Source organism: Scatophagus argus, chromosome 11, assembly GCF_020382885.2.
Source record: "Scatophagus argus isolate fScaArg1 chromosome 11, fScaArg1.pri, whole genome shotgun sequence".
Classification (NCBI taxonomy): Eukaryota; Metazoa; Chordata; class Actinopteri; family Scatophagidae; genus Scatophagus; species Scatophagus argus.
Genome location: NC_058503.1, coordinates 10,909,483 through 10,936,527, shown reverse-complemented (window position 1 = coordinate 10,936,527; position 27,045 = coordinate 10,909,483). Strand labels below are relative to the sequence as shown.

The following is a 27,045-nucleotide window of genomic DNA, read 5'->3' as shown; positions in this document are numbered from 1 at the left end:
GTCATGCAAATGTGATTTAATGTTCTGCAAACACAATATAAAACAAAACAGTGTTATAGTTAGTGTGCAGTCCATTATGTCTGCAGGAGTCCATAAAAGAGCAGATCCTGCTACTGCCATCTGCAATCATCACAGCAGGTGTTCTTGCTGTACGAACAAGGGCTTCGGGTGATTAATACAGTTAATATGCTCCTGTCCTAATAACAAAATTGTAGTGTGAGACCATACAAGAAGTGGTATAAGTTGCTATAGCAACCAACCTTTTTTGTGCTTGTTTTCCTGTGAGTGGATGTTGCTTTGATGTGGTAGCCAGTGGCTAGGTGAGGAGTTTAACTGTGTTATAACCAGTGGGAGAATTCTCCCTGTGGGAAAAAGAATCAATCTAGATGGCAATCAGCACTCAGATTAAAGGGAAGGGAATCTGCTGTTATCTGTTATGTAATGAGTTTATCACCTTCTAAGAATTCGCTGCCATCTTTGAAAGGTTTCACTGCATGACATTTTACAGGACACAGACATAAAAGGAAACTTAGGAAATCTATCTTCCAGTTCATAAAACGTGTTTTATTTATTTTTTCATTTTTTATTTTTTGCTGGATTGGCTTGTTAATTAAAAGATACTCTGAATGTGCTTGTAAACCTCCACACAAACTCAGGTGCTCTCAAATGTGCAGGATAGATGATGAATTATTAAAAGACATTGTGAAATCTAAAATAGTGCCTTTGAATAATTCATCTTCCATTCTTATGAGTTTCACATTGTAAACCACAGTGGAGATTGATTTGTTATCACACACTGTGAAAGAATTTGTGTTAATTTTAACATCGCTTTAAATCCATTCCCTTTTAAATAGCCCTCAGAGGAACTGTATTTGGTGCCGGCTCAAAGCAGCTCTGAAGAGGTTCACACACTTCACTCACTCGCTGAGCTCAGCTGCAGCAGGTGACTCCCTTAGCTTACACCTGAGTGTGTCACCACAAGATTCTACTGTACTTTCGAGGGTCCTTTTCAGGCAGCGTCTCAGTGCCCGTGGTGGTAAGATCGCATTTGTTCTTTTGTGACAATAAACAAAAACACAGACCTGCATTCTGACTGGCTTTCCGTCTTTACAAGACAATCTCTTTCCCTATACAACACACACAATAAAGCCACTATGATTTTATTTACATTAAAAAAATTACTTTGTCTGATCTTTCAATTAAGGCATCACAGTCACGACGTTTCGGCTTCCCTACACTTTCCTAAGTTGCCATGGCTGAACATTGTACCCGTCACTGTGTATCTGTATGGAGTGTGTCAGGCCTGCAGTCACCTCAGTTGTAGCTGATGCTGCAGTAGTAGGTCCAGCTGTGCTCAAGATTCATCAGGGATTAGCACTGTTCTCTGTGGAAGAGTTCTGCACCATTTTAGTCCTAACCTCAGCTATATGACATTTGTTTTGCATTTGTTAAAAGCATTTTTTTTTTGCTAGTTTTTCTGTTCATTTCATTGTTTTGTTTGTGTGAGCTTATACCAGTATACATTTTTACAAAGTTTTTTGAGTTATATTATTGAAATAAAAAAGTATCCAGAAATACCCTTTATGGAGCTGTTTTTCAGGGGTTGGGCTCGGCCCCTTACTTCCAGTGAAGGGAAATCTTAATGCTTCAGCATGCAAAGACATTTTGGACAATCCTATGTTTCCAACTTTGTGGTAACAGTTTGGGGAAGGCCCTTTTCTATACATATATATATATAGACCTGGTTGGATGAATTTGATGTGGAAGAACTTGACTGGCCTGCACAGAGCCCTGACCTCAACCCTATCCAACACCTTTGAGATGAACTGGAAAAGAGATTGTGAACCAGGGCTTTCCGTCCAACATCACAACCTCACAAATACTCTACTGCATGAATGTGCAAAAATATCCTCAAAAGCACTATAATCTTGTGAAAAGTTTTCCCACAAGAGTGGAAGCTGTCATAGCTGCAAAGAGAGGACCAACTCCATGTTAATGTCTGTTTATTTTGAATGCAATCTTATTAAAGTCCCTGTTGGTGTAATGGTCAGGTGTCTCAATTCTTTCATCTATATAGTGTAGGTTTGAATGTATTTGCAGTGATGTGCTCTAGTATGATAATGGCTCGACTTCTTCCCATCACAGGTGACAATATACTGGCATTGAACATTCATAATTTCATAATATCAAGACCAAGATCTGCAGCCATGCTATTGGCTTTGTGTGGCTGCACTTTGGCACAGTGGTGTGTGGGCTAAATAATGCATGTCAACACAACTGCAATGCTAATAAGCTGATGTTTCTCCAATATTTAGCTTTTAATGAATCTCCACAACTCATTCTGAGGGGATCATGAATGTGTGTACCAAATTTAATAGGAATCCATCAAGCAGCATTCAAACATTCCACTCAAAATGACAAATATCAACCTTATGACAGTCCTACAGGAAAGATCAGGACAGGACCAAAATCATTTGGATTGATAGTGGAAACCACGGACATCAGTTTTGGTGCCAGTCTGTCAAGTTAGATGTTGAGATTTTCCACTGGATAAGTGAAAAGTTTGACCTGTTTGTAATGCTACAGGAAAAGTCAGGAGGTCACCAAAGTCATTCATTTATCCTTAAAAAAGTTTCATGTAGCTCATGTAGTTTCATAAAGCTTTGAATGCCGTTAGAAATATCAGTGTGGACAAAAGCCTGATACACTCATTATGTCCAAGAATTCAGAATCAATTTAATTTGAATGTCCCCTGTCAGATATTAAAGTGCATTACTTATGTGAAATATTTATATCAACACATTCAAGAGATTATCTTCTTGATATTTACAGATGGGTTAAAGTGTTCAAGAATGTTCCATTTAGGTCAGTTGTGCAAATGTCAAAATCAAAAACTAGTCCTGCATGATTCACAATCAAATGATGATTAAGATTATAATAGTTCATGTTAGGGCCATACTGCAAGGGGGCTCTGAATTTAAAATACCCTTAAAAGCTGCTGTTTGTTGTTGTTGTTTTTATTTAATTATGGCATGTTTCAAATTTTCAAAGGCATAAGTTTTTGTTTGTAGAAAAATGAAACAATCCTTGTCAAAAATCTGTGAAGTCTTTTAGTGGTTGGCTGAACAAATATGACATGTCTTTTGGGGAATCTGGGAAATCTTGGCAGTCAACCAACAATAGCCTGTCAATTATCCAGTCAACAGTGAACAACTGAGGCAGTGTCTTACATAAATTGCTAAGAGCTTCATCAGCATTACCAGAGCTGACACGTACTGTCAGTGGGTCCTCTCCGTCTTTTGGCTTGTTAGGAGTTGTGCAGCTGCACCATACTTAACGCAAGGAGGAACTTGAAAGAACTGTTTTGATGCACTTGCCACCAGCCCGCAGTACACAGCCTTCAGCAAATAATGCTTCTCACTGTGGTTAATGAGGAAAGATATGAATGGTCAAATTCAGTTAATGCTGAGGCATTGAGTTACCACTCTTTGAAGTTCCGCTTTTTGAAAATTAATGCTATTCATGACCTATTTGCTACTTCACTTTATGTAAATTCCTGATGGCCTTGTTGCCCTGATGCATTCATAGAGGATAAGAAGATGCTGTTGGCATAAAAACAATATAATTAATAAGGCGAGTGTATGCATAAACTTCTTAACAAAAAACAGGATTTAGAGTTAACACCGAATTCACACTTTTTGGGTGAGTGAAAAAATTGTGAAAATGAACATCAAAGTCAAGATCTCATTATATTATAACAAATGAAACTCTGGGTGAAGACATTTGTTTGACAGCTTGTATATGGCAGTGCTCCCTGGGGTTCAGAAGATGGTTACCCAACACCCCCACCTTGCCATCTGTCTGGATCCATTGTAGCTCACAGTAAATCCCACAAGGATACTCACAGTGAAGAGAGACAGAAACACGGAAAAGTGCTTTTCGGAAACGCAGCACACCCTCAGCCTGTCACGAGAGTTGAGGATGACACGAGAGTCTTGCTATGCCTCCAACTATACACTGCTTAAAAAGTTATCTTCAAGTTTAAATAGTGTCTCAGTTGCCACCAACTAAACACAGAGGGAAGTTTTTCTTCTTGCAGACAATGCTGTGTACCCAAACATCTTTCTCTGAGCAGTCTGAGAATCATTGAAATACGTGGTTGTGCATAAATGGGACAACCAATGAAACTGCATTCACACTTAAATTTACAGTGCTGCTATTACACACAAGATACTCTACATTTTGTGCCAAGAAACTACTGCACAGAGCACGTAATGGTAGCCAAATGAAGGTGACACATGAAGATAAAGGAAAACGCAAAAACAGGAGAATAACTAGAAGGCATTTACTTTTTTTTATGAGACAGCTTAAAAAGAAGAATGATTTAAGTGGGCAGTAGCCTGTGTCTGATGTGCTGGCGTTTATGTTGTGGTAACCAGGTCCTGTGCTGTTTGGTTACTGAACCGGATGCCAAAAACATGTGTGGTGATGAGGGTCACATCAGGTTTCCCTGTCACCATAGTTTTTCTTCTGCTGCATAGTCCTTGAGCAAGACACCAAACCCTTATCAGCTCAGAGGGTGTCGTGATTCATCTGACACTGTACCAGGGCGAGAGTATTGCATTAATGCAGTATTTCCAAAAATTATTTCACTTTTCACTCATATTACCTGCATGTGGTGTATGGTTTAGTTATGTCATTAAAAAAAAAATCTCTTGCAACAAAGGTGCACCACACCCATAAACCATCTAACTTTTGAAAACACAACTGTGTTCTGTAGCTCTAAGCACAGTGGTGAAATGAGAGACCTTGGTGCTGAATAGTATTTGCTGCAATGCGCTTCAACTCTATTTAGAGAGGTCTGGCTGAGACTTTTCAGCTAGCATTTCCATATAAATGCAGAATGCTGCAGATGAAGTCTTTGCCGTTCTGTCCACAAGAACTTCAGCAATGACAGTATTTAACAAAAATGATTAAGACAATCAGACAATGATAGACTTGACAATGACAAACTATTTGATTGATTGAATTGACTGAAGTTACTTTATTAATCCCAAGCTGGGAAATTACTTCTCTGCATTTAACCCATCACTGATTGAAACACACACACATGCAACATGCAACATGCAGTGAAACACACAGGAGCAGTGGGCTGCATCAAGTGTCCGGGGAGCATATATTGGGGGTTAAGTGCCTTGCTCAAGGGCACATCGGCCAGGGGGTGGGGACATTATCACTCCACCACACTCAAATTTTTTCTGCCCGTCCGGTGGGGGAATCGAACCAGCGCCGCTTCTCCGACCTCTAGGGCTGCCCCCTAGTACAAATGTCTCAGGTATCGTAAAATGAAACATTTTAGTGTATGCTTACATTGTAGTTGCTATAAAGTTTAAACCACAGCATTTACAATTACGGGTTGAATGTTATGCAGAATGCTGGACTAACACATGTTACATGACTCATTTAGGGCATTTACACTGTCAATGTAAGTAAATTGGAAAATATGTTAGCGATATAATCATTATAGTCTCTCCCTCTATGGTTTTAATGGTTTTATCAAATCAAAGTGCTACGTGTCAGAACAAAGTGAACATCTGAACAAAGACTTGTGGTTGGCTGCCTTCCTCCTGCTGTCAGTTTGGTTTTAGGAGATGGTCAGGAAAGGGAGGAATGAAATGTGCAACAGCGCAGCAGTGGCTGCATTTAAATTCAGGCTGCCACAGCACATGAGCAATCTGTAACAGTCCACTCACACATCATAGCACTTGATTCAAAAGCTTCACAGCCAAGACAGATTTATCTCGGTATGTGAAATTACAACACTTCTAAGAAAAAACTGAATCAGTTAATACAAATTACGACTATGAATTGCTGAAAATATGTGTTTTTAATTTAAACAATCCTAGACATTAAATTTAAATGTGTAATCTGGCCCTGCAGTTTTATTCAAATGGTCAGTTGCAATTGCTTCCGCAGAAAATGTTGTCCTTTTTAACTGTCTCAGATCTTGGGTACACCATTGTTGCTCAGACAGGGCTGCTTTTTCACTGTGAGATCTGTGTCTCTCCCATCTCTCAACTGAACGAGGAAACACAAACAGGGCCCTTTCAGGTCACATCTTTTTCAAATCAGCAGGAGACAGGGCTGTAGTGGATCACGCTGGTGTGCAGCATTTATAAATAAATCCACCATCAGACAAAAAAAAAAAAAAAAAAAAAAAAAGCAGGTTTAGTGTTTCGATGTTAAGACACATTTTGCAACATATTCACACTGGTCCATTGAGGCATGTTTTTTGTCACTATAAATTACAGGCCAAAGCATGTCAGTCTGTTACAGCATTTATAGTGACACTTCAGGCCAGGTTACAGAGAAGGACATGTCCTTCGTTTGCAGAGGAGCCATGAGGAAAAGAGGAGCTGATAAAAGAGGGTGGATATCGGGCATGGACAGAGGTTAATGTGAGATGAGTGACTCAGAGCTGCACAGTATGCTTGTTACTGAAGGAGGGAAAACATTCATACATCATATTCATAGTGGGTAATTTTGAATTGGGGAATAGCGATCCTTTGTCAGAATGCTGGCAGGAAATCTCACTGATATTATGCATACAGCCAACAGTCTGACATTGCAATACTGAGCACTCAAGAGCAATGAAAGCCTCTTATAAACATCAATTCACTGTATACACAACACAGCATTTTCTTTTGCCATTTGCCGAAGTCTTTCTTTCTTCTTGATGTGAAGTATCATTCTCATGTTTAGTGAAGAGAACTACAAATGGGAGGATGAAGAAGGATTTTGTCACTTTTCTCAGGTTGGCAGTCATAAGCCTGGATAAGCTCTCATAAATATTAGTGTGTCTCATATATACTGTTTCCAGTTGTTGCAAATATATTGCCGAAGTTTAGCACATCCTAAATCCAAATCCCTCCCTCTGGGGTTGTAAATACTACTCTTCCCCTGCAGCATGTAATTTCTCTTTAGTCTAAAACAATGGACATTACCCTGACGTGCAGCATATGCAAGCATACTGGACACAGATAAATGACAGTTTATGTTCAAGATGTTATAATGCATGAATTATTACTGACGCCATTTCCTTCACTGGTGAACTGTGCTAAGGTTTATTGAGACAAAAATGTTGAAAGACGAAAAGAGTGGATAAAGGTCTTTGCTACATTGCTTGGCTGAAGTCCTCGAGGCAAGCATGAATACACTCAGAGTCAATAATTTATGCAGCCAGACACACACACACACACACACACACATTCAAACACATGCACACATACAAAGTGAGAACGAGAGAGAAACGGAGCATTGCTGCACAGGGAAGCAGAAGACTGAAAAAGCTTCAGGGACAGAAACATAGCATACCAACAACTGGAAGCCATACATATGTCGCCAGATGTGAGATTCTATTCGGCCCTCCATCATGAAAGAAGAAAAGACATATCAAAAAGGTTTCGGTCAGTGGGGTTTCTACGGTTTGCATGCCAGATGTAAGCAGATAGTAAAGGTTTTCCCTTTGGTGAATGCTTACAGTCATATTCTGCCTTCACACGGCCTGACACATCTCTTCAAGCTTACATAATGTAGATCTGCCCTAATTTCCTTCTCCCTAGCAAAATTGGGGTCTTCAAGCAGCTAAGCAACATAACACCATCAGTCTGACAAACAGATGAGTCAAAGATGATCCACAGTGGCTGGTTGTCTTATTAAAATTGACACTTTCCAGACACAGATCATGTTTTCGTAATTTTTTTTTTTTGCATTTACATTTTTTATATATAATTTAGAGACACGCAACATACAGGTATTGAGTTATCACATAAATGTCATACAGCAGAGTTCACAGTCTGTGTCAGCATAGTATCTCTTGCTCTAGAACTGTTTTTCTGTGTCAGGTAATTGGATGTTTCCATGGATACTGGGTTGTCTGCTAAGAATATAGTTTCTCTCCAAGTGTCTGCTTGCATGTGCATGCAGATGTGTTCCTACTGCACAGTTACAGTAAGGTCAGCTTTATACACTGCACAACTGAGCCAACAAATGCATCCTTTGTTGCCATGAGAGTCTCAAGAATCAAACACTGTGAATTCAAAAGTGCACAAATACTTAATTTTGGTACGAGTACATTTTTTCATGCTGCCCCAGGCCTGTTCAGTAATTTGTGCCGCTGTTTGAACACTCTGGACATCAGATAATCATTTTTATTTTGAGAGAACTGATCACTTACATACTTAGTTAAATCGTCTTTGGGTGATACTGGGTAAAACTAAGGCATCATAAAGTACTAACTATGCCACCTCGACGTTGATTGTGCAACACAGCCTTTATTTCCCATCTGACTAATTGAAACCGCGACAACGGCCTGATCCAAACATTTGAAATGGATATTGTAATTTTAGTAATGTTCTAAAACATGCCAATTGGGGTTTTGTGCAACATTTTAAAATCCTGTCCTCTCTGCGCACTGTGACATTTACTGCACACACCAGGGTTTAGAGTATGAAGGGAACACACAAACAAGGGTATACCAAATGAATGCATATCTTTTATTCATCAGATGACAACTAAAGAAACAGCACACTGTAGATATATTTACCCCACATATTCCTAGTTGTACTGTGTTTTTGCAATAAGAGACCAAGTTTTTGCTTTTCAGAGACGATGCAAGTTTGCATGGAAATGCTGATGAAGTGTTCTATTTACAAATCAGAGGTTGACATATATAGAAAATCACTGTTTCATATGAAAACAAAACAAAAAAAACAAAAGCAAACATATGTATTGGAATAAAAATAAGACACTGACTGGACCTCTTCCGCTTTGCAGATTAAACTTTTGCACATACATACAGGACAGTCACATTTCAATTCAACATATTTTTTGGATTATCAGACAAAAATCTGCATTTGGTCATTGATTACAAAAAAGCTGAAAGAGAAAAACATATTACAAATTTCTGTTATGTACAATAAATGCTGTGTTCCTTTACACTGTTGCCTTTGCAAAATCACAAACTGAAAGAAATGTCATGACACACAAAATGTTACAAGTGTAGGATTTTCCCCCAAATACTTTGCCTTTTTGTGAGGTGCTATTTAAACACACACTTTAAAAAAGAATTATCTGCTTGAGAAGTGGAACAATTAATTACATGTTGCTCACTGTTCACAATGAAAAAAACATTTTCTGTGTATCAGTCTGTGCATGTTTGCAGGTTTACAGTGTTTAACTTCACAGCCATACATTGAATAAAAAAATCCTTCATTTAACAAAGTACAAATCTGTGCAGGTTTACATCATGCATTACTGTGTAGATTTTTTGTTTGTTCTGACGAATTTCCAAAAAACCAGCACAGGTCAACTGACAAAAGAATCACAAAATGACTCTGAACATGTGAAAGGCAACAAACCAAGACTGTAAACTTGATAAACACCATGACTAATGCTGCAGTGTAATACATGGTGACATGCAGACAGGGTCCAGATACACCATGTCCTCTAATTAGTTGAGTTAAGATGACAGGTTCAGTGCATAATACTGCATATGATGTGAATTTTCTCTGTGTATTAAACTCTTAGGGAAAGTCAGATTTCTGGGCTTACACTATTGACCCAGAAATTGGTTAGACTGCATTAAGACTGGATGATGTGCTTAGTCTGCTTTTGAGCATAGGACGTTTTTATGCATAAAGACGACCATTCAGCTACTGCAATCATTTGTTGTGCTTTTCTATCTAATAGCTAAAGCTCCTGCAAACTTTTACACATTTACGCATCAATCCCTCCTTATCAGGAGAGCAAAGAGGACTGCTAATTGCAGTCAAAATGCCAGATTACATACAACCCTGTACCACATAGATGAAACAAACAATGCCAAATAACAAGACTGTTTCTCAGAAGCACTCAGCATTCCCCTAAAAACACATATAATTAAAAATATATGACATTTTAGAAAAAATGAATTATCCAAAATGTGGTACCTCTGAATATTCATCTCTGTTATATTTCAAATAAGCATTTATGGGATGTGATAACATTATTAATTAAATATCATGTTTATGACTGAGGGGATGAGCTGCATTAAGTACAGATTGTCTAAATATATTCTATATCTATGCATAGTGCAAGATTTTTTTTAACATAAGTTTATGTATGCATCCAACCTACTTCTATGGCTATATGCACGTGTTACTATATTGTGCATTTCTGAAAGTGACATCATTTTTGACCTGTAGTAGTCAATAGTGCATTGTTTGACAAGAACAAAAAAGGTAATATTTGTTTCTATAAAAATAGCAATTGAAAATAGGTTTTTTATGGGACAGATTTGAAAGATTTTCAGCTGAATTTCAAACAGAAGTCTATGGAGAAACATTATACTCTTATTGTATTGCAAATCTACTCAAATGTATTGCAACTGGAAAGTCAATTCAGATTTATAATTAAGAAAAAAAAATCGTAAGGGTACAATAAAACACAAGATTGAGCTTTGATGTAACCCTTTGAGTGTCAAAGATTGCATATATTATGAGTGAATTTGTTCTGAAGTGCTTTGGTTCTGGTACAAATAAATAAAGACACTTATTATAGGTCATCAGTTTTCAGCAAGTGTATTGTCAAGTTATATGTTCATATAAAATCCCAATTGTGACATATGATATAGACCTTCAGTCAAAGCTCATTTTCTTTCAGTTGCAATACATCTGAAGGTAGTTGGGAATATAATCTTCTAGTTACAACATTTCCGAATACAGTGACAAAACATTAATATTTAACTCCGTACAAGTACAACATGTGTCCACAATCCACAAGTGCAGTTGGTTTGGAGATGAGGATGCTCTGAGGGAACAAGACCTATTTTCACATATTATCATACAGTATATGCACTAGGTCAGTTCAATATATTGTTAGGATACATTAATTATTCTTTCCCAAATCTGCAAACAAGAGAGCAGAGATTTACTGGCGTCATAATCTGTGCTTTGAGATATTACATTGGAATTTGTTTTATGACCTCATGCATTTAATATTATCATCTCAGAGCTGTGCGTGCTGGGGAACTCACTAAATGTGTCTGATTCCATTTTTTCATTTGAGCATAATTTCCTGACGGATGTGTAGGCCATATCAGTTTAGTCAACACCTACACACAGGTCATATTCATGGGTACAGACAAGTTCATCTGCAGAATAAATCTTATTTAGTCTCATGTATGAATTTCATTTTCAATAAATTTGAAAAGACATGACTGGGAGCCATAGATATAACTGTAACAAAACCCTGTGTTATTTTGGGATAAGAACATATCATCTGCACGGTTCATTAACACTCACGAAATTCAGCTAATTTGAGAGTAAAAGCTCGGTCTCACATTATTGTCAATGTAACATCTCCAGGATATATTTCATGATGGGATTACTCATAAGAGCCCTGAATCTCTGGTTGCTTGTTCATATTTACAAATTTAAACCAAACTGTTAAACACCACAGGGATGAAGAGTTAAGTGATACTGTGAAATGAGTAGAGTTCCTCTTTATTATTCAGTCCTGTAAAGCATGATTCCCAGAAATACATTGTTCTAATAAAGGTGATAAAACAGTCCTGTCTGTTTTTTAAACATGGTCTCATCCCTGATTAAAATGGATACATTGCATCAATGCATCCATCCAGGGGTCGAGTCTCTCTAAAACTGTGTAAATGTTGTTCGTTTTTCAAGAACCTCAAGGTAATCGGGATCAATATGAAGCTTTGCTTTCAGTTCCCAGTACTCGCTCCTGTTGGGCTCTACATAAACAGTACTTGGTGCAGTACAATAAAGTATCGTCTGTTGTATTCTCTCTGGGTGCACATATTGATGCCTTGCATCAAAGTCTGAGGTATACTGACTCGATGAATGCGCTGCATGCTTGCATGGTAGTGTATTGCTGTAGCGTGTGTGCTTGTCAGGCTCAAGCACATCTCTGTAGTAGCACAGGTCGTCTTGGTGTGGGGTGGCAGACTTGTTCAGAGGCTCTGGAGTAGCGGCACTGTATTCCGAGCTTATTACATTACTGGCTGCCTCTTCATCCGAGTTACCCAGAAAAGCACCACTCAGCTCATCAAAGTCTCTAAATCCTTCCACTGATTTGCTGTCCGTTGGGGTGTGGGCGCTAGTTCTGCTTGTGGCTTCTGTGGGAGGTGGGATGTACTCATATACATGTCCGGCAGATGTTCTGACTTTGGGAATGGATCCTTTTTTGTAAAGGCCATATTCCATGTTGAGAGAGCTAATGCAAGCATTCATGGAGTTATTCTGCTTGTTTTGGCTCTTTTGACGTCTCTTTTTTATTGCCACAAATAGTCCTGCAGCTACAAACACAGACACAATGAACATAAGCAGGAGGGCAAGAATCATCACAGATAAAGGAATTGAGCCGTATTGTGTATCAGAGTCCAAGGATGTTTCTATGGTGATAGTGCTGCCAGGAAAAGATTCTTCAGAGGGTGGAATCATGGATGCAAGTACATCTGAGTTATTAGGGCAGAAATTAGCTGTCTTAATGTATCTCATATCCTCTCCAGCTAGCCTCTTAGGCGAGCCACAGATGACATTGTTTACAACTGTGCCTGTGCTAAGCTGCTCCAGCCACATCTTCAGCTCCAGTATGCTACAAGAGCAATCCCAGGGATTCTCGAACAAATCGACTTGCACCAATGCCGTAAGTTGATCGAGGACACCGCTAACAGGCAGATATCGCAAATGGTTGTTGCGAAGATTTAGTCTGGCTAATGTCAGACCATTAAATGTTCCCACTGGTAAAGTTTTCAAGAGGTTATTGTTCAGGAAAAGAAGCTGAAGTTTGGGTACATACTGAAAGGTGTCAGAGGCAACCTCTTTAATGACATTGTATTCTAAATATAAAAACTGTAGGGTTTCCAGTCCGTAAAACATATCAGCTGTAAGATGGTCAATCAAATTCCCATTAAGGTATAGTCTCCTTAGAAGTGTCAAATCACCAAAAGCTCTATCATGTATGCGAGCTATTCGATTGTTACCAAGATGAAGCAAATCTAATCCTGTTGCCTCGATAAAATCTGACCGACGCACCACAGGGATATAATTTCCTGTTAGATACATCTTTTTGGGATTGTAAGGTTTAGGATTTAAATCTGAAATATGCTCAATCTTTCGCTCCTGGCAGTTCACATTCAGGCCAAGGTCTGAAATTTGAAGATTGCAGGTGCAGGCAGTTGGGCAATCTAAAGGCACAGGGGATTTGGTTTGATATGAAATGATTTGGCCATAATTTTGTGGTTTATTAGATGGGATGCGAGAAGTGGGTCTTGATTTTAATTTTCCTGACTGGCGAGGTCCCTTAGTGGGTCTTGATGAGGACCGTGCAATCCCAGATGAGGTGAAGGAAGCTGTGACTAGAGCTGGCGTCGTCCTATAGTATGCATCGGTGCTCAGATGTGGCAGGGGTGGCATCTCATACTCAGCGATGGCTCTCCTTGGGCACAACTCTTGTTTTGAAACCTCATCAAGATCTCTCCCATGTAGCCGAAAAGGGAATTCGCAAACAACATCGCCGACTAAAGCTGTGTAGGATATGCTCTCCAGCCAGGTTTTAAGAGCTATCAGCTCACAGGAACAATTCCACGGGTTCTCCTCCAGCTGTAACTCCACAACACTGTTCATGTGCTCCAGCAGACCTGAGTAGGGAAGCACTTTGAGCTGATTCCCCCTCAAGTCCAAATGAGTCAAAGGTACATACTGAAAGATGTTCACAGGCAAAGTAGATATTAAGTTGTCATTTAGAATCAGGACCTCTAGATGTCGAAGTCTGCTGAAGGCATTTGGCGCCACATGAGTAATATAGTTATAATCAATTTGTAGATACTCCAGACTTTCAAGGCCAAAGAAAAACTCTTCCTTCAAGGCATCAATTTTGTTATTGTTGAGATGTAATCGTTTTAATCCCTGAAGTCCATTAAAAGCTCCTGCTTCAACCTCAGATATGTCATTATTCCCCAGATGCAATATTGTTAGTCCTTTATATTCAATAAAGTCATTGACAGATAGCTTTTTCAAAAGATTCCCCGTAAGCAGTAGATGATACTGGGAAAAGTACACTGGGTTTATATCTGAGAGACTTAAAATTCCTCTGTTTTCACAGCTCACTGTAAGTATCCCCTCTCTCTCCTCGCAGGCACACAGTTTTTGACATATTTCTCCATAACTGCCAAGCATCTCAGCAGTGCACATTGATGTTGCACTTAGCAAAACGTATGAAATCCAAAGATGCATTTTCCTGCAAATGACAGCCGAGCTCACAGTCCTGCTAAGTTATCCTCAATGTCATCTAGAAACAAAAGATAGACAAGGTGATGTGAAACAGGCAGGCTGCACTGAAAGCAAGTTCCACACGACAAGCTGTAGCCTGCATGAGTCAAAGCTTCATTTGCTGCTACCCAGAGGTAACTTCTGGCTCTGTGGCTGCAGATTTAAAATGGCTCAAACAAAGCGGGGTAGAAAGCAACTCCTTCAAGCTATGTAAATAACAAAAAGCAAGGTCAAAGCAAGACATAAGCACAAAACAATACTCTAAATCCGCTGTGAGGGGAATAAGCCATATCGCATTTATTTGTTAAGACACGAGGAATGCAATTAAGTGCTGGTTTTGAATTTAAAGCTATGGAAATTACAGATGGATGGCTGAAATTTCTGCATCACTCTGCACGCCTTGTCAGACATAAAACAGCCTGCATAATTTTCTTGTCTTATAACTCCCCGTAGAAATACATACCTCCCGAACATTGATGAAGATGTAGGCTCGTTAGGTTTTACAGCGCATCTTTTCTTTTGTAATCCGTCAAAAACGATATAGGGAACAGGATCTATGTAATGCGAGCGTGTTCGTCTTCTCTAATGCACCGAGAGGATGAAAGAAACGCTGATCAACCATAACTGCCAAATGCTTCTCTTTCACCACGCTGTGCCGGAGGAGACAAGGCTATGGCTGGTAACAAAGTTGCTTATTCTCTCTCTCTCTCTCTCTCTCTCTCTCTCTCTCTCTCTCTCTCTCTCTCTCCATGCACACGCACGCACACGCACACTCGGTGGTCGGGAGGATGTCAAGTCATTTCATGCACAAAGAATCAGCTCACTGGAGCATCATACCGAGATACGTCCCCCCCAAAAGATGTTGACCTACCTACAGAAAACATGTCCCAAAAAATATCAATAATTCACAGGGCAAGGCGCGCTCCTGCCCTCAAACGGGTTGTTAAACCGCTTATCATGTTATCCATCCTGAGAAAAAAAATGAACAAAAATAATAAAAAAAAACCTTTACCAGTTACATCATCCTTTTTTTTTTATTTGTCTATCCTCTAATGTTAAATAAGCAGAGAGTAGGAGAGCCTAAAAGTCTTTATTTTGACCTGACAGGAATTGATTGCATCTTTCCATCATCACACTGACAGTGTGGTCTATTTACTGCTATTTGCTGCTATTTCTGGACATCTCAGTCACAGGCACATAAGGTGCCCTGCAAGTGCTTTGCTGGTCACAGCGTTAACTTGATGTCCATAACTTATCTGCCAGTCTGAGGTCACAGGTTGAGATGTGACGTGTTTTGTGGTTCACTTAGCAAATTTTTTCCCATTTTCCCAAAGTGGTCATGAGGTAAGGGAAAGTCATTGTTTTGGTGATACTGAAAAAGTGTTATGTTTCCATAACGCGCACACAAACACAACAATTCATACACACACATTCTACAGTTTTTAGAACACAGAATGTTCTAAGAATTCAGTGTAATGATGCTTTCTTGTGATGTGGCTCATTCTCATCAGTGAAACCACAGAGAGATCACCTGCACTAAACTGCCCGTACAAAACATTTTGCCAGAGTACATCAGTGCGACAGAGAAAACCAGAGCACCGAAATCTCAGAAGAAGAGAAAAGAAAGAAAAACAAACGTCTGCAACCAAACCCAGCTCACCTGAAGATGTCTGAACAGAGACAGGTAAGAAAATGCACTATCCAAGAAGCTGAGGCACTGCAATGTTTTGGAGTTTACAGAATAATGATTTGCACAGTTGAAGTATATAAAAATGTGATCAATAAGCTGTTAGTAGAGGGAATTCGATGAAGCAGCAGCAGTGAGTGAGGTGGTGTCTTTTCATCTGTCCAGCTTCACACAAAGACAAGATGAAAACTTTACAGCTATGATATCTGAAGAAACAAAGTACTACCAGTAAAACATGTGCTGATCTGAGGCAAGCATTGATCAAGAGTAAAGCTACAAGTTTTACTTTATTTGTGTGCACAAAAAAAATACTCTAAAAAATATATTTTTAGACTATTTTTATTCGATACATACAGCTTCTCTAATTGTATTTATGTAACAACTTAAAAAGTAAGTTCAGTGCACTTTGCACATAAATACACACAATGCATGGGGCAAGAAGGACGTAAGAGATTTGTTTTCATGTTCCCCAAAATCATGCATGCTTATAAACTGTTCGCATGTGAAAATGCTGTTTAATCTGACAATGTGATCATGTATCCAAATGAAATGTGCTGTGGGATGTGAACATCTATACATGAACAAATTACTGATATCAGTCACTATGAAAAGTTACCTTATGCGGTGTTTGCAGTCTTATAATTGATAATATGGAGAAAAATTAATTTATGAACAGTGAGAAGTTGTATTGTACACTGTACAAAAGTGGTTCAATGATATATTAACATTTGCAATTCTCAACACAGGAATATAAAACTATGTTACTTCAATTTCTGTTTATGTTGTGTAGCAAAAGGTTTCAACACTTCTTTTAGCAAAGCTAATGTTTTCCAATGTTTGTGTTTCCATGTCAGATTGTTGATTCATGTCACATGGACGAAGAAGCAGAGAACAGGGACGAAATCTGCACTTCTCCTGCTTACTCCATGACAGATTTTGACGAGTTCATGGAGGAGGATGACATCTCAGATGATAAAGAGGTCACCTGCTGCACCTGCAGTGAGGACAGCATGTCTCTATTTTCCTTTTCTTGGTGCTCGTACGATGACTCCGAGTCTGTCTCAGTCGAGATGCTTCATCAGGATATCAATGAAGTGATATCTCAAGTTTGTCAAAGCATCTTGTTTCCTGAAGATCTGGAGGGAGAGGAAGATTTTGGAGAAAGAGAGGATCAAAGCATCTTGTTTCATAAAGACTTGGAGAGAGAGGAAGATTTTGGAGAAAGAGAAGATGGCTGGATCACAGACACAACCTCCATCTTTTCTGAAGAGAGCATTAGATGTTCCTCCTCTGCCTCTTTTTCCTACAGCTATGCAGCCATGACTGAGACAGCAATAACTGTTGTCTCCCAGGCCATTGAAAAGGCTGTCAAGACAGTGCAGTCCACTGATGCTGTGAAGAACCTGAAAGAGAATGAGGCTGAAAAGATAGTGCAGTCCACTGAGTTTTTCCAGACGCTCGAGAACACAGAGGTCGTCAGGACCATTAAAGACAGCAATGCTCCTCAGTCACGTCCAAGTTCCAGCCCTCTTGGGCTAGTGGTGGAAGAACAGGATATCACACCTGAGGACGCTGTAAATGTTGTGCCAGCTCCACTCTCCACCAGCTCATTTCTGCCAGCTCATCAAATGGATGAGATCCCTGAAGCAGAGAGACAACTGCTGGTCCAAACTGTGGACCAGGAAAAAGTGACAAGTTCCCCAAGCCATCTGTTCCAAGACTCTTGTGATGGGGTGCTGAAGGGTTTTTCTCCCGGACCCTCAGACGACGATGGGCATGTTGCATTGTCCCAGGAGGACAAAGAAGCAGTAGCAGACTGGCAACTTGTCCTTAATTCTCCCACCATCACTACCTTAATAAGAAGATTTTTCCAGAGTCTTGATGATGAGTAAGTTATCTATTTCCCCATCAAAACCCTTTGGTGGATACTCAAACACATTTACAACATTTGTGTGTACTACTTTCATGCTTAATTTCTCTTTTTCTTCCTTTTTAGACAATGGAGGGAAGTCAGTGAAGGCGTTTACAACTGGAATGTGAAGGAGCAGCTTACTGACATGTGCACAGATTTGCTAAAGTTCATTTCAGAGTCTGTTGCTCAAAATGTCTTGCAAGTTTGTCATATGAAGAGTCCCTTGTGCTCAGTACCACTCACTGAATTCTTTGGTATCACTGAGTACAGTATGCAGAGATGTTTGGAAAGTTCATTCAGCCAGGCTCTCAGTGACATTGTTGGTGCCGACAACCCTGGAGTGATTTCACCCAAATTCACAGAGGACATGGCAAGAGAAATCACTGATGAGCTCAACTCTATCCTGTCAGTGGCCAAACAAGCCTCTTTGGAAAGCGAATCCTCCAGCCTCCCCATTCCTGTCAGCTGCCTGGTGTCAAAAGACAGAGCAGCCAAGAAAACTTTGGAAGGAGCTATCTCAACAATGAAGTCCTTCCTCACAGGACGAGGCATTACAGTAAAAAGGAGGATACATAGAGACGAAGGTTCTCCTGATACAAATAAAGAGGAGACACCGGCCAGAGGAGGTAAAAGACAGAGGATGAAGTCATGGAAGAGGTGGTTCAGGTTTTGGTCAAGGAACAAGACTGAACCAATTCCCCTCACAAATTCATGTGAGGCCACCACTTCAGCCAGCTCAGAATCTAAGAGTGATTTAAATAACAGCTGGTCTTATTCTGAAGAGACGCCCTCCACCACCTCCCCACATCAGCCTCAGCCTGACTCTGAGGTTCTTGATGACCAAGCTGATATTAAAGACACCAAATCAAAGAGGAGTAAACTTTTCCTCTTCGGTCTCCTCACAAAGGTATGATTTCTATCTAATTTGAAAGCATTACAATCTTAATCCACTTGTGTGTCCCTTCTTCCATTTTTCATGGGTTTTGAAGTGAAGTTTTTTTCTGAAGCAAACCTCAAGTCCAGTGTTTATCTGGCTTGAAGATGTCTCCTGATTATTATTTCTTTGTTGAACCATTTATTAGCATTTATATGATAGTGATCTGATAATTTCTTTTCCTTCCTTCTCCATGAAAAGGCATCAGCAGACAATCGCACAAGGAGGCCTCCTCTTTGGACAAAATTCTTGCCTTGAAGAACCACAATCAGGACCAGCTTCAGCCACTGGCCTGAAAATAACCTCTCCCTCTTTCTACTAACTTCCCTACTGACACAATTTCTTAACCTCATTCAACCCCCTTTTCCCTTTCCGTAATGAATGTGATTAATGTGTTTTATTGTGACTTGTTTCTAGTTTGCATTTTAAAATAAATACTTGAACAGTGATGCTTGTTTGCTGGACACTTTCATGGTAAGGGTTAAAAGGAACATGACTTTCTCTATTGCTGACAAGCCACACTGAAGTGCAGCACACACAGCCTTTGGCACATCATCTGACGCCCACACACACGCAGAGTGTCACACAGACCAAAGAAGAACGTTTGTACTTCTGTATTTTATGAGTGAATCCACTCTGAATAGAAAGAAAGAGCATCTTGGAGCGTTATTAGTTAGCCAACATCGCACACACACAAACTCTTCTACTCTCTGATCATACACACCCAAAATAACAATACAAGTCAAACATATGAAATACATCTATTAAATTGTAGTAAAATAGGTAACTGGTAGTTATATGAAAACTATAAAATAATTTCTCTCTGAGATCTTCTGAATAGTTCAGATTATTGTCAGCAGATCACATATGTGCAATCATGTAACAGGTTATTAAAAATATGCATGAGATCCTGAATTGTTATCCCCTCATTCTATATCCCCACATCTTATTTCCTAACACTAATGTATATGCATTGCATACACAGTTACAAAAGGTTACATCTTCACTCCAGAGTAACAAGGCTGTATGTTGTAGACTGTAATCTAAAGCGTTTCCAAAAAATTTCTTATAATCCATGAAACAGCGGACTCTTGACTGTCATACTGGATTGCATTTCAACTCCTCAAAAGCAGCACTAAAGTGCTTATATTGCCTGTGCAGGAGAGCCTTAATAATCATGTCATCCATTGCATAATGCATGAACACACTTAGACCTTGTGCATGGATGTGTATTGATCAACATGTGCCAGCAAAAAGCTTAAAAAGGAAGAGTAATATTCTCAAATGGTGCCACATTTGCCTGGTGGTTTATCAGAATGAAACAGTAAACTATGAGTCACACAGAGTATGACTCATCGGCTTTACTTAGTGTGTTTTCACCTGATCCTAATGGAAACAAAACAATCCAGGCACCAGCTCCAGAACAGGTGGAATTAGAGTGAATTATTCACTCCCCTCATTTTAATTTATCAGAAGTAGCATCTGAACTGGTGGCACATGTTGCATAGGAATATGTGGCTTTAGTTAGTTAGTTGACAGTGCAAAAGATAAAGAAAGAACCTGTCATGTCCTGACTTCTCAACCTAATGCAGCGGCACTCCCGTGGAAACATGACAAGTATTGTTGTATATTGCTGTGTCCTCGTGGAGCTATATCCATCATCCTCTCCACTTGGCTCTTGCTCACATGGGAGGAGAGCAGGCACATCAGGGACACTGCCTGTGGCTCATATTAAAGAGTATGAAGGCTGCATTCAGCCTGCATGCAATTCATTTGTGCTTCTGTTTCCTCTGCGTTCAGAGATTTGCTCTGCATATTGGGCGAGACCTTCAGTGTTAGCTAAACCTCATCATCACACCACTATTCCTGCATAAATTAGCATTTACATTTGGAGCAATGGGATAAGCAATTTATGCAGCTAGCCTATATCTTATTTCACTAAAATAGCCACCGTCATAAATGTCTGAATGAGAGGTTTATTTCTGTAATGAAATATTCCTTTAAATTTGGTGTTGTGAATTTTGTGCATTTGCATTTTGATGATGTTCTCACGTATGTTTGCATCTCTCTGCTGTATGATAATTCCTGGTTATCCATGGTCACAATGTGCAGGGGGAACATGAGGCACACACAGGCTGTGCATGATACAAGCCTCATTTAATATCTCCCAAGTTTTCCATGACACTGAACATAATCTTCTCCAACTGGGAGCAGAAGACAGAACTCTCCACATGCACACACACACACACAAACACACACACATAGATGCATGCATACAAAAGGAATCAGCATAACAAATGACTAGAAGAAAATGATGATGATGACTAACAATTATGTCCTCCAAGGTCAGAAATACACAAATGAAGTTGGAGCTGTGCCACAGAGGATGATGGGTAGTGCCTCTGATATATGTTCCTTACAGATGGTGTGTTGCACTTTGTCAACAGTCCAGCTAGAGCAGACAAGAACACTCAGCATCCCAGCGAACTGTTCTGCTGTTGTCTGGCAGGAACATTACTGTCAGGGCTCTCACGAGCCTTTGTTGCATCAGAAGTGTTGTTACACAGCAAACAACTACACAACACAGAGTTTTTAAGATTACCGAATTTGCAGATTTGTGCAAGGATTTTGTTTTTTTATTTTTTATTTGTTTTTGTTACTGTAATAGTATTATCGATTAAAAAAAAATGGTGTCATGCAGAAAATAAAGAAAATACTCCTTTGATCACCATAATACTTGAGCTTCATGTGGAGGTATGTGGTACAGAAACAACTAGGGGCCATAAGGGCGGGTCAGATGGTCATATGAGGCTTTGAGAGGCTGCTTCAAAGAAAATAACTGAGAAAAGTCAGCTGCGAGGAGAAGATGTTGCAGACAGCCTGACATACTGCATCATGCATAATCTTTGAAAACGTGTCCAGCAGGGAGGTGCCGTGTTTTTCCAGCAAGTCCTGGATTTGGGAACTGAAGGCGCTACTGAATGGCAAAAAAAGGTATTTCATGTCGGGGACAAAGAGGACCTGCGGTGGGTACAGAGGAAGCAGAAGAGGAACATTAGTGAGGGCAAACACTGTTACAGGAGGAAGAATGAGGACAGGCTGCAGCAGAAGAATCTTAGCGAGTGTGTAGAGGCATGAAAAACATCTTTGGGTACAAGAAATCCAACAGCAGGCAGTCAGAGAACATTCCTCCCAGGGCATCTCCAGTCTCCCCATGGAAGGTGGGAGAGGAAAAGATGATAGCCACATTATTAGCCCTTATGGACAACACCTCTCACCCCCACATGGATCCCTGTGCTCCCAGGGCAGCTCTATATGGCATGCAGCTCCATAAATAAAGGCACAGTATAACATGTTTTTCATCTTTGCTGCCATGAGGCTCTACAGTCTCCACTGTTCTCAGAGGATCATAATCATCCCCAGACAATAATATATAATTTTATATTATAATTGTTTTTGAACTTTTCACTGCCCACTGCTCAGACATATATGCTGCTGCTGACTTTGTGGATGTCTTGTTCCCATTCAAATGCAAATTTAATTCAAATTATACTCATCATATGTTGTTTATCTAATGTAGTCTATCTATGGACACTTTGCCCATTTACTTCAGTGCACTCTCATGCATCTTTAATTTTTTTCATACTCTATAACACTGTGAGATTATATGACTTCATTGTGCATATAATTTGCATATAACTCCAAGTTCCTTCAAGTCCTTTCACTTCCATTTAGTTTTTTCTCTTGTTTTCTTGAACCAAGATGGCTGCTCTTTTCCTCTTGGTTGTTTAAAGGTGCATGAGACTTCTACCTGACCTTAGATATATCCCCCAACACCACCAGCCTGGCAGGCTAGAGTTTGTGAAGAAATGATGCTGAACCAGGCTCCTGGGCTTCTTTTGTTTGACCTTGACTGGACTTCCCATTGTTCTTTTTCTGTAATTGGCATTTATCCAACTACATCTCCTACTAGTCCTTGAGCCACCTGAGGGGGGATGGTCGCGGTGATAATTAGTGCTCCTGTGGTCTCATATTTTTCTCAGTCCCAAATTTCTCATCACAACGTTTCCTCAAGCTCAGTCTGGGGCTGTTGCTGTGTTGAGTCTATAAAGCCTACAGAAATTTTCATGTAGCATTAAGAGATACAAATGAAGTTGATGACAATAGACAGATGCAGTCAGTTTCAGTTTCTCACCCACTGGTGTACAACATTTGACCTATAAACAAAACATTTTTCAGAAGAGCTCATCGATAGTTTGGGATCTGTTTATGATGTGAGAGGTGATACTGTCTTTGAAAATCATTCATTCTTTCCAGTTAGTGAAATTGAAGTGAACATAACCCACAGGTCACCCACATTTTGTCTGTGACCTCTTGGAGATGCTTCAAGGGCTGCTGGTGGTCCACAAACCCCAGTGTGGACAGCACTGCTGATAAAAAAACGGAATCAGAGTCTTTGTTTTTTGCTAGCTGCTGTGGCACCACCTGTTGGTCAAATTTGATTAATACAGAAGGAGACGTGGGAGACAAAAGACAAAATGAGCATTGTAAGCGGTTAATGAAGCTAATATTCAGATGCACATCTAAAGACATAAACACAATAAAGCAGGTGGACACAGTTCTTCTCATTACCCTCACTGCCCGTGAAGAAAAGGTTCTGTGCACTACGGGGAGAGAACAACATGAATATGTTCTTGTTCTTGTAATCACATCTTGATCACTAAATTCAAATGACTGACTGGTTTATATTATAGTTGGTTTGTGTAAGATGATGAAGACATGGCTGACGGCAATGAAAGTCAGCCTACTGGTTCCGTATCTCTGGATATTTGCCTGGAAAGAGAGGCACAAGATGAACATTTCTTATCTTATCTATAAACTTACAAAAGAAAAAGTATATTTCTTTTACCTTGGTCAACCTTGTTAACAGCAGAGGTATTATCGAAAGAATATAAGAGAACTGTTTGCATAGTTGTGTGTATATGTGAAGTATTATGGTCAACAAGAACTGGGAGACAAATATTACTTCACAGTCATGGTAAAACAAACAACCAAAAAAAAAAAAAAAACAGGTATTGCTATCCTTGAATATTCGCTGCTTCCTTTCTTTGACATACAATAAGAGGTTAGCAAATTGATGTAACTGCAAGCAGTTTCACTACAGTTACATTCATTCTCTTGAGTCTGATCTCTGACAAGAGCTAAGGGAAGTGAGTGCTTTACTCTAGCAGTTGCAAGTCTGTAATGTATCAGAAGAGCATTTTAATGAAATATAAACTTTGGGAACTTTTCACTTTCCTACATTTATTTGCTAACTTTAGTTTACCATTTACATTCAGATTATTAATACAGAATATCAATCAACAAACAAACGATGGTTTATTTTTTACAGGATGAGCTCCCCAGCAGTCTATAAAGTAACTGAAAGCATCAGCTGCATCACTGAAGTGATCAAAGCATGCATTCATCCTAATCTGAAGATGGCCTACTTTACCTTTGATGTCTTTTGATGCTAATATGTTTTGTACTTTTTCATGTGTAAATGTACTCAATGCAGAACTTTTGCTTGTAACAACATTTATACACTGTGGTGTTACTACTTACTCAAGTGCAAAATGGGAGCACTTCTTCCACTCCTAATACTGATATTGATTCTTTGTGTCTTTGCATTTTTCATCATTGTTTTCTTATTTTCATATTTCATTCTGTTGTTGATGTTTTGCTTTTTCTTAATCTCACTCTCCTGCTTTTGTTGTTGTTTGAATTTTATAATGGGCTAATTGCCTTTCGGTGAACCAATCACGATGAATGACATGTAGTTTTACCTCAAACCTCAAGGTGTCACTGCAGCCTTAGGAAAGAATCTTGTTACTTCACCTTCACTATTCCTTCTTTTGTTATTACTCTCTGCTTTCATGATGAGGAACATTTGATGATTCACAGCTGCAGTGAACATGAAACTAATCTGGAGTGAATATGTCAACCCAGAATTTACAGATTCAGTAATACAGTGTTGAATGGACCAACTCCAAAAAGTGGCACATGATTAAACGTTTGATACAAATGTTGATGCTCTGATTTGCAGCTTAGGGTGACAGTTTATGCTTGAAGTTGATGGCCTTATTGTTCAAAAGTGGCATATTGCAGATTCTGTTTCTGAGTGTCTTTTCCCGTCAGATCTGTGATGTAGCAGCACAGCTCTGGGAAATATTCTCCCTTTTAATTTGATTATATATTCTGTGCAATTTATTTCATTCTGTCGCACATATTTCAAAGTAAAGCACAGCAAAGAGTTAATTTACTTGAGCAGAAATAAACATGACACACATTAATTACTGATTAAGTAATTTATAAATACTCCGCATTAAATAACGTCACTTGGCTTGGAAGAAATAAATAAAGGCTGTAAGCCACCACTTGAAAATCCTTCACCTTTTGGTTGTGGAAATCAAAAGGCTGTCCGAAAGCGTTGCTATTTACTGTCTTCGCAACTCCTGCTTGGGGCTGATGGGAGCAAGATAAAGTCTTGACATGATCACTAAGGTCAATTGCTGTGTGGTGTCTGTATGTAGCCAGATACCAGGAGGGCTTCCTGCCCTCTTAATTAAATACTACATTCACCTTATCTCAGGTCCTCATGCTGACAAGACTCTCCTGAAAACTAAAGACATATTTTCTTTGACTAACAGATCAAATGCTAATGAATAAGCAAACAAGCGAAAATCACAGAGCAAGTCTAGAATGAACGACTGTGCTGTAGCTCCCAGAGGATTGCATAAACCACACTGCTAATCTGATGCAGGAAGATCTCTGAGGGCTTTATCTCTGACTCCAATGACTCAAGAGCTGAGGTAATTACCTTGGTCAGAGAGGTCGTTGTGGAACATAATGGAAAAGTAACTGTAGGGAGTTGAACTTAGCTACATTTAACCAAGGACACTAAATGAAACAGCAAGAGAAGAAAGGATGTCAGCTGTGCGATGGTGTTAAGCCTATGAAGGAGTGAACAGAGAGACACATCTGCATCTTGTTGTTGTTCAATTACTGTGACCTACGTGTGTGACAATCAAAATCTGACAGTTTTGTCATTTTGTCTTTGGAGTCACTGTTTCAAAATTAAATTCTTGCTAACTCAGAGCTACTTTGACTGTCAAGCGTTTATACTTTGCCCACTTTTCCCCACAGAAACAGGTTGTTACAGAATTCCCTACAGAGAAGAGACAAACAGTGGATTGTAATAGTGTGGCAGCAGGGTACTTGAGCTTTATTTAGCTATGTGCCTTTAATTCTCAGGGGGACTGGGTGCAACGTTGATTGTTCACAACCACAGCATTAAAAAAAATGGAGGCCTCTATGATGTTGCCACGGTAACACACATTGTGCCTTTAATGACAGCCTCTGCTCACGTCTTTTGGGTGATCATTTGCTGCCACGATAGTATCCAACTTGCACTGATTCTGTATCAAATAAGTTACAGGGTTGCATATGTTTTACACATTCAGTATGCTTTTTACAATGAGAAGCATATTGTGTCATGCATCTGTTTACACATGATAATTAGCTCACATTGTGTACATTTGTATGCATGCTGTGTCATGATGTCTGACAGAGAGTCACTGTATGCTTAAGAGTTTGGGCATGTTTGTATACATGTCTCAACATGTGTTGCTGTTGCCCCGTGTTATGTTCCTGTTCCGCACCAGCAATGATCATTCAGCTGACCATCACCTTTCTCCCTGCTCCCGTGTGGATTCAGTTATAAAACAGGGAAGAGCACCAGCTGAGATGACATAAACAGCTTGAGTATTTCTATCACGTTTATCAGACCATCCACCATCCGAACAGTTATGGAGTTGCTTTCATTCTCGGTTCATATTTGTATAGCCTTAGGCAGTAACCCAGAGTAATACCTAGTGGCAGTCAGGACTCAGTAGTTGTACATCACTGACGTATTAATGTCTCTACTCAATTAAAGTGAGAGTGCATGTTTGTGAAATGTTATTCCACCTAATAGCTCAGGTTGCTTGCTGCCATTCATAATCTATATTTCATCTGGATATGCATAGAAACAGGAGCATATGCCAGTATTTTTATTTTTGCCTGAATTCTCCGTGTAAGATGGCAGTCTGCACTGCATACTTAATTGCAAATTCAAAGGATGAGGGGATAATAGCTCGTG

General features: G+C 39.5%; 2 protein-coding genes across 2 annotated transcripts; one reads left to right on the top strand and one right to left on the bottom strand.

Moving 5' to 3' along the window:
- Nucleotides 1–8,491: 8,491 nt before the first annotated feature.
- Nucleotides 8,492–15,020, bottom strand: slitrk5b (SLIT and NTRK-like family, member 5b). The gene is made up of 2 exons (XM_046404991.1): nucleotides 14,797–15,020; nucleotides 8,492–14,352 (listed from the first exon to the last, which is right to left on the bottom strand). The coding sequence occupies exon 2, from the start codon at nucleotides 14,295–14,297 to the stop codon at nucleotides 11,694–11,696; it is 2,604 nt and encodes an 867-aa protein (XP_046260947.1). The 5' UTR covers nucleotides 14,298–14,352; nucleotides 14,797–15,020; the 3' UTR covers nucleotides 8,492–11,693.
- A 2,142-nt stretch (nucleotides 15,021–17,162) lies between these two features.
- On the top strand, nucleotides 17,163–19,308 carry LOC124067673. Its single transcript, XM_046405243.1, has 3 exons — nucleotides 17,163–17,908; nucleotides 18,017–18,839; nucleotides 19,068–19,308. Exons 1-3 carry the CDS (start codon nucleotides 17,340–17,342, stop codon nucleotides 19,122–19,124), a joined length of 1,449 nt encoding a protein of 482 aa, XP_046261199.1. The 5' UTR covers nucleotides 17,163–17,339; the 3' UTR covers nucleotides 19,125–19,308.
- Nucleotides 19,309–27,045: the final 7,737 nt, after the last annotated feature.

Excerpts from the sequence above, each read along its gene's own strand:
- LOC124067673 (XM_046405243.1), top strand. The coding sequence starts at position 17,340 with ATGACTGAGACAGCAATAACTGTTGTCTCCCAGGCCATTGAAAAGGCT. Across the intron at positions 17,909-18,016 it reads TTCCAGAGTCTTGATGATGA|ACAATGGAGGGAAGTCAGTG; the intron begins GTAAGTTATCTA and ends CTTCCTTTTTAG. Across the intron at positions 18,840-19,067 it reads TCTTCGGTCTCCTCACAAAG|GCATCAGCAGACAATCGCAC; the intron begins GTATGATTTCTA and ends CTCCATGAAAAG.
- slitrk5b (XM_046404991.1), bottom strand. The coding sequence starts at position 14,297 with ATGCATCTTTGGATTTCATACGTTTTGCTAAGTGCAACATCAATGTGC.